The 13912-nt window shown below is 41.7% G+C and overlaps 1 protein-coding gene across 1 annotated transcript in view; it reads left to right on the top strand.

The window, feature by feature from the left end:
• Positions 1-10550: 10550 nt before the first annotated feature.
• The window catches only part of LOC124777549, an 82914-nt gene continuing 79552 nt past the window's right edge, over positions 10551-13912 (top strand). Inside the window, exon 1 of the mRNA XM_047253005.1 lies at positions 10551-12432. Within this exon, the coding sequence (XP_047108961.1) occupies positions 12199-12432 (234 nt within the window). The 5' untranslated portion in view covers positions 10551-12198. The remainder of the gene's footprint in view (positions 12433-13912) is intronic.

The raw sequence follows: 13912 nt of genomic DNA on the forward strand, positions 1-13912 counted from the left end.
TGTTAAGCTGCCAGATGTACTAGTACTAATGCATTCAGCTCTTTCACATGTCACTGCCATACGCTGGTGGGATATAGAACAACATGTCATACAGGAAGAGGAGAAAATGTAGCACATGGGTGGCTTTATGTATCCTGTTGTTGGTTGACTTGTTATCAACGTATCATAAAATGATTCAAATGGCTCTAAGAACTATGGGACTTAACATCTGAGGTCATCAGTCCCCTAGACTTAGAACTACTTAAACCTAACTAACATAAGGACATCACACACATCCATGCCTGAGGCAGGATCGAACCTGCAGCAGCAGCACAGTTCCGGACAGAAGCACCTAGAACCGGGTCAAGGTATCAGATGACAGTTCCAAAACTAAAATGTATTTCTCAGATATGGATAAGGAAGGAGCTAAGAGATTACCTGATGACTGACTGTAATTAATAACTTTAGTGACTTCAGTGTTCAACAATATGGTGAAATCACTGCAGCATACTTCTGCATCACACATAGCTTGCTGAGAAAAATTACCCTGTGTTTAAGTTAGGAATTTTCATCTCTCAACAATATTATGAAAAGGATAGTTGCTACTCACTGTATAGTGATACACACACACAAACACATGAACACAGGACTGCTAGTGCTGGTGTTTTTCCAAGTATTACTTCATTCTTGTTGAAAATTAAATTATGTTCAAAGCTATATTGTTTCTCTGCTCATCTCTTTTTACATCTGAACTTCAATTGCTCACATCATTGCGGGTATGTCGGACCACTGGCAGGCCAGTGCCATCCAAGTTAAATGCACTGGGAAAGCTGTTGTCTCACATTATTGCTCAGTATATGTGCATGTAAGACAGTATAAAATGTATCCTTATGATCGTACTTGACTGTACTGGACCCAGTTTGGCTTCCGCTCCATGTGAAACAATATCCAATGAGATTCAAGCTGTTGCGACTCGCTGATCTTTCAAAGTGCTGCCGCAGCCAGCCAGCCAGCAGCCGCTAGACTTGGACTCAGTTATGATTTGATTGTTAAAGTGTACACACGTCTTACTCTGTTTACTTGATCTGTGACTTTCATGTATTGCATCCTCCTTGAAATATATTTGAACAACTTGACGTTATTACAAATGGTGACGAGGATGGGATTTTTCTTTTCATGGCTACTTTAGAGCAACTACTGCAAGGTCTCATGGAACAGCAAACGCTTCTCACAAATGCGATTTGTGATTTTGTCGTGGCATCAAATGCAGGGCGTCTCTCGTCGTTGTCTCTACCTACTTATCCTCCTTACAACAAGACGGTGGAAAACTGGTCTGATTACGAAAAATGTCTTCGACAGCACTTCTTGGGATTTCATGTCGCGGACGAACAAACATGTAAGTCTCTGTTCCTTTCATGGATTTCACCTCAAATGTATTGGTTGTTGTCGCAATTGGCTCCTATGAAAGATCCTGCGTCTTTGTCCTTTGCTGAAATGTGCTCACTTCTGTCCGTCTATTTTCAAAAGCAAATGCATGTGGTAGCCTCTCTTGTTGCCTTTTATCATTGTCAAAAACAACCAAATCAATCCTATCGTGCTTGGGCTGGTGAACTTCACGGCCTCAGTAGAAAGTGTCAATATGTTACTGAAGTTTACAAAGAGTCCTATGCCGATTCCATGGTACAGGATGCTATTATCTGATCAGCACCCAACAAAGAAGTTAGGCAACGTGCCCTTCAGTTGGCAAATCCGATTCAAAGTGAAGTCCTATCCATCGCTCAGTCTTTTGAAATTTCTCGCGCTGCTGGAGCGCAAATAGAGGCATGGGGCGATGTCGGGGAAGTACAACCTCTGTGCGATGTTGACGAAGCGTGTGGCATGTTCCTGCCGGCCAACATGGCCACAGTACGCTCCCGACCACAGCCTAGGCCTAACTGTAAGGAAACCTCTAAGAAACTGCAGCAAAACACACGGCAACTTCCATCATGTCCGCGGTGTTTTACGAAACATTCACGAGAGGATTGTCCACAACGTTGGACCGTGTGTCACAAATGCAAAAACAAGAGTCATGTGTCATCCGTTTGCAAATCCGACTGCATACATGATGTTCATGAACATGATGCTGATTCTGATTTTGTGTTGTCTGTCATTTGTACTTCTTCCCTTTCAGGGAAGTTATTCCTCACCATCCAAATACTTGGTCGCGATGTTCGCGTGCAGGTGGATACTGGTTCTGCTGCCACTATCATCAACTCTCAGATGTATCTTCAGTAGGGTTCTCCAATCCTGTGACCTGTCACTAGGCAATTACGGATTTACAATAAACAGAAGATTTCTATCTTGGGACAATTTTATGCTGAGGTATCTTACAAATCTGTCATTCGCACTGTTCCCATATTTGTGGTCGACCATAGTAATGCGGAGAATCTTTTTGGTTTCAATGCCTTTCGCGTTTTTGGGTTCTCCATAGATAACTATGTCAATATCATCTCTGATGCTATTCCTTATGCTCAATTGGATTCCTTCTCGACGACATTTTCGTCCCCTTTTTCTCCTGGGTTAGGCCGTGCAAACGACTTTGAAGCTCATATCACACTCAAACCCACTGCTCAGCCTAAGTTTTTTCAGGCTCGGCCCATTCCTGTGGCCCTTCGTGATTAGGTCAAATGGGAGATGGATCGGCCCACTGCTTCAGGGGTCTTGCTTCCTGTCACTTCCAGTAAGTGGTCCTCTCCTGCCGTTGTTGTTGCTAAGCCAAATGGTGATATTCATCTCTGTGGCGACTTCAAAGCCACTGTAAATGCTGAATGCCTTATCGACACTTAACCCTATACCTCGACCTGAAGAATTGTTCACTAAACTTGCTGGAGGCCAGTATTTTTCTAAACTTGACCTGTCAGAAGTTTATCATCAACTTCCTCTCGACGCTGCTTCCCGGCAGTTTCTGGTCCTTAACACACCTTTCGGCCTCTATCAGTACCAACGATTGCCATTCGGGATTGCCAGCACCCCTGCTCTCTTTCAGCGATTCTTGGAGCAATTATTGATCACTGTCCCTGGGTGTATAAATTACCAGGACGACATTGTTGTCACTGGCTCCACCACTGACGAACATCTTCAAAGTCTCCGCACACTTTACATGTCTTACAGACTGCTGGTCTTAAGTGTAATCTTCAAAAATCAAAATTTTTTCAGGCATTCATCGCGTACTTGGTGTTTCAACTCTCTCAGGATGGTATTCGTCTGCTTCAGCAAACTGTCGCTGTTATCGATGCCCTTCCTCGCCGTACATCTGTTAAAGAACTGCAGGCCTTCGTGGGGAAAATAGCAAACTATCACAAGTTTTTACCGTCTGCTGCTTCAGTGGCTCTGCGGTTGCATCGCCTGTTGCATAAAAACGTGCCTTTTCACTGGTACGCATCATGTGATGTGGCTTTCCCGAAATTGAAGACTATGCTGAAACAGGCCCCATGTTTGGCTACTTATCGACCTGGCCAACATCTTGCTCTTGCCACGGAAGCCTCTCAATACGGGGTTGGTGCAGTCCTTGCACACTGTTTTTCTGACGGTTCTGAACAACCCATTGCTTATGCCTCCGAAACGCTCACGGATGCCCAACAAAAGTATTCTCAAATTGAAAAGAAGCTTTGGCCATAATTTATGCTCTTCATAAGTTTGGTGTTTTTCTCTATAAATCCAAATTTCATCTTGTTATGGATTACAAACCACTTGTTTCTTTGCTTCATCCATCAACGTCACTTCCTGACAAGGCTGCACACCGCCTCCAGTGTTGGGCTCTTTACTTGTCTCATTTCAACATGCGAATGCTGATGCACTACCTCACCTTCCCATGGGTGCTGATATGGGATTTGATAGGGACGAACTTTTGTGTTTCCACCTGGATGTTGCTGAGCAGCGAGTTGTGGACGGGATCCCCATCACCGGGGACCGGCTGGCAGCTGCTACAGGTTCTGACCCTACCCTCTCCCTTGTTTTACGCTGTATTCAGAAGGGTTGGCCAGATTGCCCATTCGCTAAGACTTCTGATCCGTTACGGAACTACTATGCTTTGCGTTACCGCCTCACGGTTAGGGATGGTGTTATCCTCCTTTCCACCGAAAACGCTTCGCCGCTTGTTGTGGTACCTGTGTCATTGTATGCTTTGATCCTGCGCCTCCTTCATCAAGGGCACTGGGGTGTCTCTTGCACAAAATCATGTACTGGCCCGGCATCGACTCTGAAATCGCACACATGGTCACTGCCTGCGGCCCTTGTGTGTCACATGCCGTCGCCGCGAAGTCATCTTTGTCACCGTGGCCTTCGCCTGAGAAGCCCTGGGAGCGTGTTCATGCTGACTTTGCAGGACCTTTTTTAGGTACTTATTGGCTTCTCGTTATTGACACCCACTGTAACTTCCCTTTCATTGTCCGTTGCATGTTGCCTACCACCGCGGCAACCACCAATGCTCTAGCTCGCATTTTCTCTTTGCAAGGCCTTCCCTCTACTCTTGTTACTGATAATGGTCCACAATTTGCCTCTTCAGATTTTGCGGATTTTTGTGCCCGTCACGGCATCATGCATGTCACGGCCCCTCCATTCTATCCACAGTCAAACAGTGAGGCTGAACGATTGATCCGCACATTTAAGGCTCAGATGAGGAAACTCCTGACTTCTTCTGCTGCTGATGATGCGCTTCTCCAATTTCTGACTTCTTACCATTTCACCCCCATGGGTGACCACAGCCCTCCTGAGCTCTTACATGGCCGACAGCCCCGCACACTACTTCATCTTCTGCGGCCTTCCAGCTCATGGCCACGGGTGCCATCGCTTGGCCGGCCAGTTCACCGCTGATGACCTTGTATGGGTACGGGGATATGGCAGGCGGCCAAAATGGAGTCCTGGCCTCATCTTATGACACCGTGGCCAACGCCTGTATGTAATCCAGATGGACACGGGTGTTACAGTGCGTCATTCAGGCCAGCTTTGCCCTCGTGTGTTGGCAACACCTGTTCCATATGCCACTACACTACCTTCAGCTCTACCTGATGCTCGGGATCCTGGAATCTCTCATTACTCACAATGCAGTCCTCTCACCATCATATCGGTGCCAGCACAAGAACTGACGCCACCAGGAGACATGCCCATGCAGGAACCAGATGGCCGTCACCTGTTGGAGCAACTCTACTTGTCTCCTTCTCCTACGGACACGGACACATCGACCATGTCTTCTGTTATAACAACTGGACTTGCCGCAATGGGCAGGTTGGTGCATGGGGCCCCAGGAGATTCGACCCCCACGTCTCCTGTCATCTCGACCCGTTATCATCGAGGACACTTCCGTCCATACGGGAAACCTCCTCCTCGAGAATTTACGGCCAGTCAGACAACACCTACTGACATTAGCAATCTACAGGCCTTCTCCATCAAGACCTGTGCAAAAACTTCAAAGGGCGGAAAAGTGTTGTGACTCGCCGATCTTTCAAAGTGCCGCCACGCAGTTATGAGCATCCTCTACATGCGGCGCTGTCTGCCAGCCATGCAGCAGCAGCGCCACGTAAGCGGCCAGCCAGCCAGTGGCCGCTAGACTTGGACTCAGTTATGATTTGACTGTTAAAGTGTACACACATCTTACTCTGTTTACTTGATCTATGACTTTCATGTATTGCATCTTCCTTGAAATATATTTCTTCAACTTGATCTTATTACACAAGCAAATGTGGAAGAATACTTGTTGTAATGTTTGTGTCAGGTTTATTGTTATGATGAACACAATATAGGTGTAGAGGCCCTGTAAAGGGAAGGCCGTCACCAGGGAGATCTCGGGTTACTACACTCTACCACATAATCACGAAAAGAGTTGCCTCCCACTGGAACTGAAACTGAGCTGGTGAGGAACACTTCAGCTGCTGGGAAGCTTGCTGTGTCCCCTGTTGAGAGGTAGCAACTGCAGAGGGAGTGACAGTCTGAAGGTACAGCAAAAAATGGTATGCATAAGAGAAATGGCAGCAGGGAATTAGAAGGATCATCCTGTGGACTACATGCGCATACCTAGGGTTTCGAATTCAGCATGTTGATGAAGCTGTTAAAAATAGTCAAAGAGGAAGCAGGGTGCAATCAACAACAAGTTGTGGCACACATTGAATCAGTCAGTGCCTTTCACCTGGATTATGAAATCATACTTGGATCATTCCAGACTGCCAGAGAAGGTTAGGAGGACAAGCCTTGCTCACAGAATTGCAGCATAGTTAATTCACAGTTTGTTGTATGCCCCAGAATTGATCATGGTTCTCTGATTCTGAGCCAAAGAATAGAGGTTCAAACTGGTGACTTTGTAGGTTTTGTGACAAGCTAATCTGCCACATTTCCTAGACTTGCACCAGAGGGTTGATCAATTTAGGGTGTCCCTAAATAGGTCAGAGGTGTACCACATATCAGATGGTGCTTCTGGAGAGATGATACTGTGTGGAGTGCACAAAGGGTTTTTAAGTTAATCGGCTCTGCTCAGTAGAGCTGTAGGAGAACCTGAAATAATAATGTAAGATTTAAACAATAGCTTATAAAAATCCTTGTGATAAGCTGGCAAAACTTTCACAACAAAGTGCTACAATTTGAAGCACTCATTAAAGGTAGTTGAGTTCACAGAATACAAAGTGTAGAAATCTGGCTAATTCATGAAATAGATGCTAGTGAGATTTTTGCAGTAAATCAAAGTGTCTATCGAAACGATAGGTTAATAGGAACTGGCAGTGGTGTATTTATCACAGTATATAAGAATCTGTACGCCACTGAGACAGAAATTGAAGCTGCATATGATAGCGTTTGGGCAAGATTCAATATCAAGGGTGGGCATAAACTCGTGATTCGATCATCCTATCTGACACCAGACTCATCCACAGACGTAACTGTAAAGTTTAGAGAAAACCCTTACTCGTTATTACTTATGTTCATCACTCAGACTGTCATAATTGAAAGAGACATAAATCATCCAAAAAGGAACTGGGATGATTACAGTTTTGTAAGTGGTGAAAGTGACAAGACATCCTGTGAAGTAATATCAGATACCTTCTCTGAAAACTATCTAGAACAGATGACATGGAAGCCTTCTCATGTTGGAAATATATTGGACCTAATGGCAACAAATTAACTGTTCAGTAGACCAGCTACAGAAGTAAACGTGTCTTGTTACAATAAGTAGCTTGAAACATTCAGCTCCGGGCAGGAGCTTGTAGCAGAACTGTGGCTGAAGTTTCAAAGACTATCTGACAGAGCATGAGATATATACATACCTACATACATACATACAATTTATCACTGGAGGGATTCTCCATCAGTATCAGTTTCAGTATCTGTAAAGAAACTTCTACATAAAGGGTGACCACTGCACCACAAGTGTGAATCAAATTGTGTGAGTATAGATAGAAAGATGCTAAATGAAACACATGTGGCTTTCAAAGGAGCTCTGTGTAATGCTTTCAATAACTGCCTTAGCAGAATCATGTTAAAAGAGCTATTACAAAGCCCAATGATGGTCAGTTGGCTGGACAGAGCGTAAAATTTGATAAGAATGAGGTTTCTTGTTTTAAATTAGATGTTATCATGGTTATAAATTATTTTTGAGAAACTACATACACAATTTTACAAGCCACCAGCGAGGATCATACCCGAACAATGGCTCAGTGGATACATTGCAGGTAAAGATCATACAGTCAGGTTAAAGTCGTATTTTCTGTTTACATTTTGCCACAGCAAATCTATAGAATTTCGTTTAATTGTTGTTTGCTCTCTCCATCAATTTAACTGCAGCATACTTCTTCATTCTTTAACTCACATTTCTGGAAAGTAGCATAAAGTTTAAGCTGTTGTTTCAGAAACTTTGCACTCTTGTTTTTGTGTTTTTGTTTACATACAGTTGCATATAGGCCAAATTTGTGGAATCATACTTTCGTGTTTATCTATAATTTAACTGACTTATTCTTAATAAACTATTAAATTTATTGTGAGTGAAATGTGCTTGACTTGCCATAGAATTGTTACGTCGGGGCTTCGGTGTGATGGATGCTGTAGTTTTTTCCATGTGGGTGACTATAGTGGTGTGGGAATAGGGGAAGTAAATGAGACTCATCAGTGGTTTTGTAGGATGTGTAGTAGAGATGGAAGATACTAGAACAGGAGGGGAAAATTGCTGCCCTTCAGGCTGAGTTAGGCAGGGCCATGTGAGACATTGACAGGTTAAAGAGGGAGAAGGGTAAAGAGAGGTGGGAATTGGCAACAGGAGGAAGAGGCCTAGAACTTTGTCTAATAGCTTCATGGTGAATGTGGAAAATAGATTTGACCTGTTGCTTCAGTTAGAAGCTGATGAGCCTCAAGCAGTTGCAGGTGTAGACAGGGCACAACAAACTTTCAGCAGCAAATTGAAAAGTAAGAATGTAGGGAAATCAGTAAAGAGAAAGAAAGTGGTGTTGTTAGGTAGTTCCCATAGAAGAGGTGTTGGCAAACTTTTGCATTATGAACTATGATCAGAATACCAGTTTACCAATTTGTTTAAACCTAGAGCTGGTCTGGAGCAGGTGACAGAGGACTTAGGATCACTGTGCAACGATTTCACTAAGGAAGACACCATGGTTATAGTGGGTGGGCTAATTAATAGTATTGACAGAGATCCTGGGTACAGTACACAGTGCGACCTGGCAAAGATTCCATCAGCATCGAAGCATACTAGTTTTGAGTTTGTATCTCTTCTTGGGCACCATGACTGACCCCATTTGAACTCTTCTGTCCAGAGAGTTAATTTGCAGTTGGAACGGCTGCTTATGTTGGTTGCAGGGTCACACATTGGTGTGGTTCCTGTTGATTCTCTCAATAGGTGGGATTATACTAGGCATGGCCTTCACCTCAACAGGAAAGGGAAGGGTAAACTGGCTGGGAAAATAGCAGGAAAGTTAAATGGGGGAGGCACTGTCATGAGTGATAAAATACCAGTGGTTATAGGGTTCAGAAAAGACCAATTTTTAGGGTAGGGAGGACAGAAAGAAACCAAGTTTTAAGAGAGGTTAGGATTGAGACAATCCTTCAGTTTGAGAAAGGAACCAACAAACATAATTCTAGCTTGTTACATGAGCACAAAAAGCTATTGGTTAAGAATTTTCAACAATCAGCAGAAATTTCAGCACTACCCAAATTTAACTCAGCCAATGTGAAATGTCAGCTATCTTTATTGCGTCAAAATATTCAAGAACTGAGAAATAAAATTAATGAATTAATTATCTGCATAGATGAATTAGAGTCCTTGAAACCAGCTGAAACAATATGCCTCTCTGAACATCAGGTGAACACTGTCCAACCTTGAGTAAGACCGTGAAAAAATTTAAAGAAAAAGGCATTACAGTGAAATTGTCTAAATCACACTTTGTGCGACAAGAGCTTAAGTTTCTAGGGTATATTGTAGGGGTGCAAGGCATTAGACCAGATCCTGAGTGCATAAAAGCTATTAAAGAATGTCTACCCCCTAGAAATATAAGACAGTTGAAGGGATTTATAGGAATGGCTGGATACTATAGATGGTATATATGAGGTCAAGAAGTGAATGACCCAAGAACTGTACGTTTATTAAGAAAGGGAATACCATGGCTTTGGGATCAAGAGGCAAATGATGCATTTGAAAATGTAAAAAGAGCACTGGTAGAATCACCCATATTACATCATCTGAGTATGGGTGTGCCATTTAAAATTTCAACCAATGCAACTGATTGTGGTATTGCAGAAGAACTTTTTCGAGGATAGTGGGGTCTAGATAATGTAAACCATAGATCCATAGCTTTTGCTAACCATAGTCTTAATAAACGTGAATTAAACTATGCAGCTACTGAAAAAGAACTACTGGCAATAGCATGGAGTATCCAAAAATTCCGAACACTAGTATGGGGGGTCAGAAATCCATGTCTGTACAGATCATCAAGCTCTATCTTTTTAAATGAGTAGTTGGTTGTTACATCGGAGATTAATGTGATGGATGTTGTTCCTACAGAAATATGACATTAGGATACAGTTTGCAAAAGGTTCTGAGAATACTGTACTGGATACTTTGTCTAGGTTACCAGTAGGCACAGAAGAGTTAAATCATATGGAGGGAACTGACATAATTTTTGCAATTAATTTTATGACAGTAGACTATCCACACACCAGGGTATAGGTGGCCCAAAGGATAACAGAAAACATCCATCATGATCCCTATTTCACAGGAATGTTTGATATGTGAATCAGGAATTCCTTACCTCCTAATCAAGCAGGAAAGTGGAAAATTATAGGGCATAATTTGTTTTCGTTAGACAGTATAACACTGCAACGTCGGCACATTTGCGTTTCGAAGTTAATGAAAGACAAAATTGTATGGTTTTATTCATACAGGATATGGATATGCAGAGTAAAAAAGTGTATAGCTCATATGAATAAGTTCTGTTATTTGAAGAAGCTTTGACATCTTTAATTAGGACCTGTAAAATCTGTCTGAAGGTGAAAGAGAGTAACACACATGTTAAATACAAAATGTATCCAATTATTCATAAATCGTTACATGATCTTACAGCAGCAGATTTTTTTGGACCAATTCTTAAATGGAAGAGAGAAGTGTCATACATTTTGTTCATAATATAGTGCTGGTCAAAATATGTTAAGTTGAATCCTATCAAAAGAGCAAATGCACAGATGGTTATACACTGTTTGTAACAGTACTTTTTGGAGTTGGGAAAACCAAATCAATTTCTCACAGATAATGGACCACAATTTGTCAGTAATGTATTTAAAGAATTTCTAGCTTGGGAAGATATTCGTCAAGTATTAATATCCAACTATAGCCCGTCCTCTAATCCATGTGAAAGAGCTGTGAAAGAAATTGGGAAATTATGCCGCACCTACTGCCATGAAAAACATACTTTATGGGCAACAAAAATTAAAGACTTTGAACTTTTTTTAAATGAATTACGACATTTATCAACTGAATTAACAGCTTTGGATGTAATAGGCAAACCCTTTGTAGGATAACCCCTCATTAAATGTTTTACTTGGCCTGGACATCTTACTCTTTACTACGAACTGAATCAGGAAATAGTTTCTAGAAATTTAGTTGAAAAGGCTCAACAAAGAGTGAGTAAGCATAATGAGAAAGCTGTAGAACTGCAGTACAAGGTTGATGACCTAGTCCTTGTAAAACAGCATCTTCAGAGCTCTACCCTGAAGAAAGAGAGAAACAAGTTTTTCCAAGAGTATGAAGGACCACACCGGGTTCAAATGGTTATCCATCCCAAGATATTATTTTTAGTGGATCCTACAACTGGGTCAGAAAAAGGAAAGTACAGTCTAAAGGACACAAGAAGATGGCACACTTTGGTGCCAGCAAAATTGGCTCAGACACAATGGTTACCTGACACCTCCACAGCCAGCATCATCTGCAGCAGACCCACCAATGTGCACCTCAGAAACAGCGGGTCTCAGTGCCAAAACGTGACAGACAGGGTGAGAAACAAGAGGCCTCACTTTAACCAGGACAGTGCACACCATATGCACTGGTCAGAGTATCCAGATGATACCGTCACCCACACAGATGGCATGACACGGGGCATCACCATAGAGAGTGACACAATACTAGCTTTGCCTGACTTCCAGTCACTTGTTCTGTACCACCTTGCCATCTTCATCATTGACTGGTACTGTGCTGGCCCTAAGGGCCTCTCTTGTAGAATAGGATACAACATTTGGCTGTAAGATTGACATCAAAAGTGAATCTGAGGGTATAGTACTCACTGAGATTCAGTTCAATTTTGTTAGTGTCTAGATGAAATGTGAATAACCCCATTACAAAATAATTATAAAATCAGTACTGACTCTTTCCTTTCTTTTCTTGTACTCACCATACTGTAAACCACTGCAACCATTGAAACACTCTAGCCTTCATATGGTTCTCTTACTTGGTTTAGGGTTAATTTCTGTGCTGTATGTCTGTGTGCCATGCATCAGACAGCAGTAATGTTATCTTTCCTTATTTTTGTTTATGGTTCCCAGCTCAAATTTTCTATTATTGTAGTATGAATTTTTAATTGTTTTATTGGTATACATCTAATCACATAAAGTTTTGCAAATATTGTATCTTAACATGTTTTTTTTTATTTTGCAGAGAAAACATCAGAAACAGGAAAAATAGAGGATTTGGATCGGGGAGCAGTTCCTATGAAATATGACAACATTGAAAGTGGCATTGCCTCAGCAAATCTCCAAGAAGCAGTCTATATTGCCACTCCAATGCGTGTTTCTCTGGGACAGAGACAAGATATCAGTCCTTATGCAACATTCTGTGTCCCTGTTCTGGGAGATGCAGATCATTTGGATGCTATAGACAATGTTGAATCACACAGGACTTCCAGCTGCCTCCAGTACAGTGAAAAGCCACATCATTCATCAACAGTAAGTGTAAAAATTGTTGTTAAGTTATATGTATCAAGTTGTGCATAAATGACTAAAAGTAATTATAGATTCTGATCTAATATTAATCATGTTGCCACATCACTGAGTGGCATTGCAGTAAAACTTCCATCAACAGAAGATAAAGTGAATTTACACTTGAAAGCAATTGGTCAAAATTCATAGTAACAAATGGCAACACAAACATTAGCTTTGGGAACCAATGATTCCAGTAGTTGATTATTCTCACATTCCTACACAGATATTGGTAAGAAACCCCCAATAACCTTGAGTCAAAGACAGGACAAGGAGCAAAGTATCAGATAAAGACACTAAACAGGAGAAATTTTAACACCTGAGAAGTGGGAGAGAAAGGAAGCAGTGTATCTGTAAGATATAAATAAGATTTATATTTTATGTCTGTATCTATCTTGTTGTACCAAGGATGAAAGCCCAATCTGCATTATTCACAGATTTTAAATGGAGATTTTCACCATTGCCTGGTAAAGCAGCCATACAGTCATAACTGTATTTTTTGGAAGTCTGTTTCACCATTTGTCAACAGTGGCTTTCCTTCACATTATTTCATCATAATCAAACATAGTTATCACAACTTCAGCTCTGAAACGCTCATGTTGTTGTTGTTGTTGTTGGTGGTGGTGGTGCTGGTGCTGCTGGTGGTGGTGGTGGTGTGGGCCTCAGTCCAAAGACTGGTTTGATGCAGTTCTCCATGCTACTCTATCCTGTGCAAGCCTCTTCATCTCCTAATAACTATTGCAACCTACATCCTTTTGAATCTGCTTACTGTATTCACCTCTTAGTCTTCCTCTATGATTTTTACCCTCCATGTTTCCCTCCAGTACTAAATTGGTGATGCCTTGGAATGTGTCCTACCAACCAATCCCTTCTCCTAGACAAGTAGTGCCACAAATTCCTCTTCTCCAATCCTATGCAGTACCTCCTCATTAGGTATGTGATCTACCCATCTAATCTTCAGGATTCTTCTGTAACACCACATTTCAAAAGCTTCTACTCTCTTCTTGTCTAAACTGTTTATCATCCACGCTTCACTTCCATAGAGGGGTACAATCTATACAAATACTTTCAGAAAAGACTTCCTGACACTTAAATCTATACTTAACATTAACAAATTTCTCTTATTCAGAAATGCTTTTCTCACTATCATCAGTCTACTTTTATATCCTCTCTACTTCAAGCACCATTAGTTATTTTGTTCCCAAATAGTACCTACAATTTTGAATGTCATATTTCCTAATCTAATTCCCTCAGCATCACCTAATTTAATTTGATCACATTCCATTACCATTGTTTTGCTTTTGTTGATGTTCATTTTATATCCTCCTTTTAAGACACTGTCCATTCTGTTCAACTGCTCTTCCATAATATTTCCCTCAAGTTAATCTCCCTTGCATAGACCCTCTATATAGTCCTTCCACCTTTCCACTTTCCCTTCTTTGCTTAG

The sequence above is a fragment of the Schistocerca piceifrons genome, chromosome 2, assembly GCF_021461385.2.
Source record: "Schistocerca piceifrons isolate TAMUIC-IGC-003096 chromosome 2, iqSchPice1.1, whole genome shotgun sequence".
Classification (NCBI taxonomy): Eukaryota; Metazoa; Arthropoda; class Insecta; order Orthoptera; family Acrididae; genus Schistocerca; species Schistocerca piceifrons.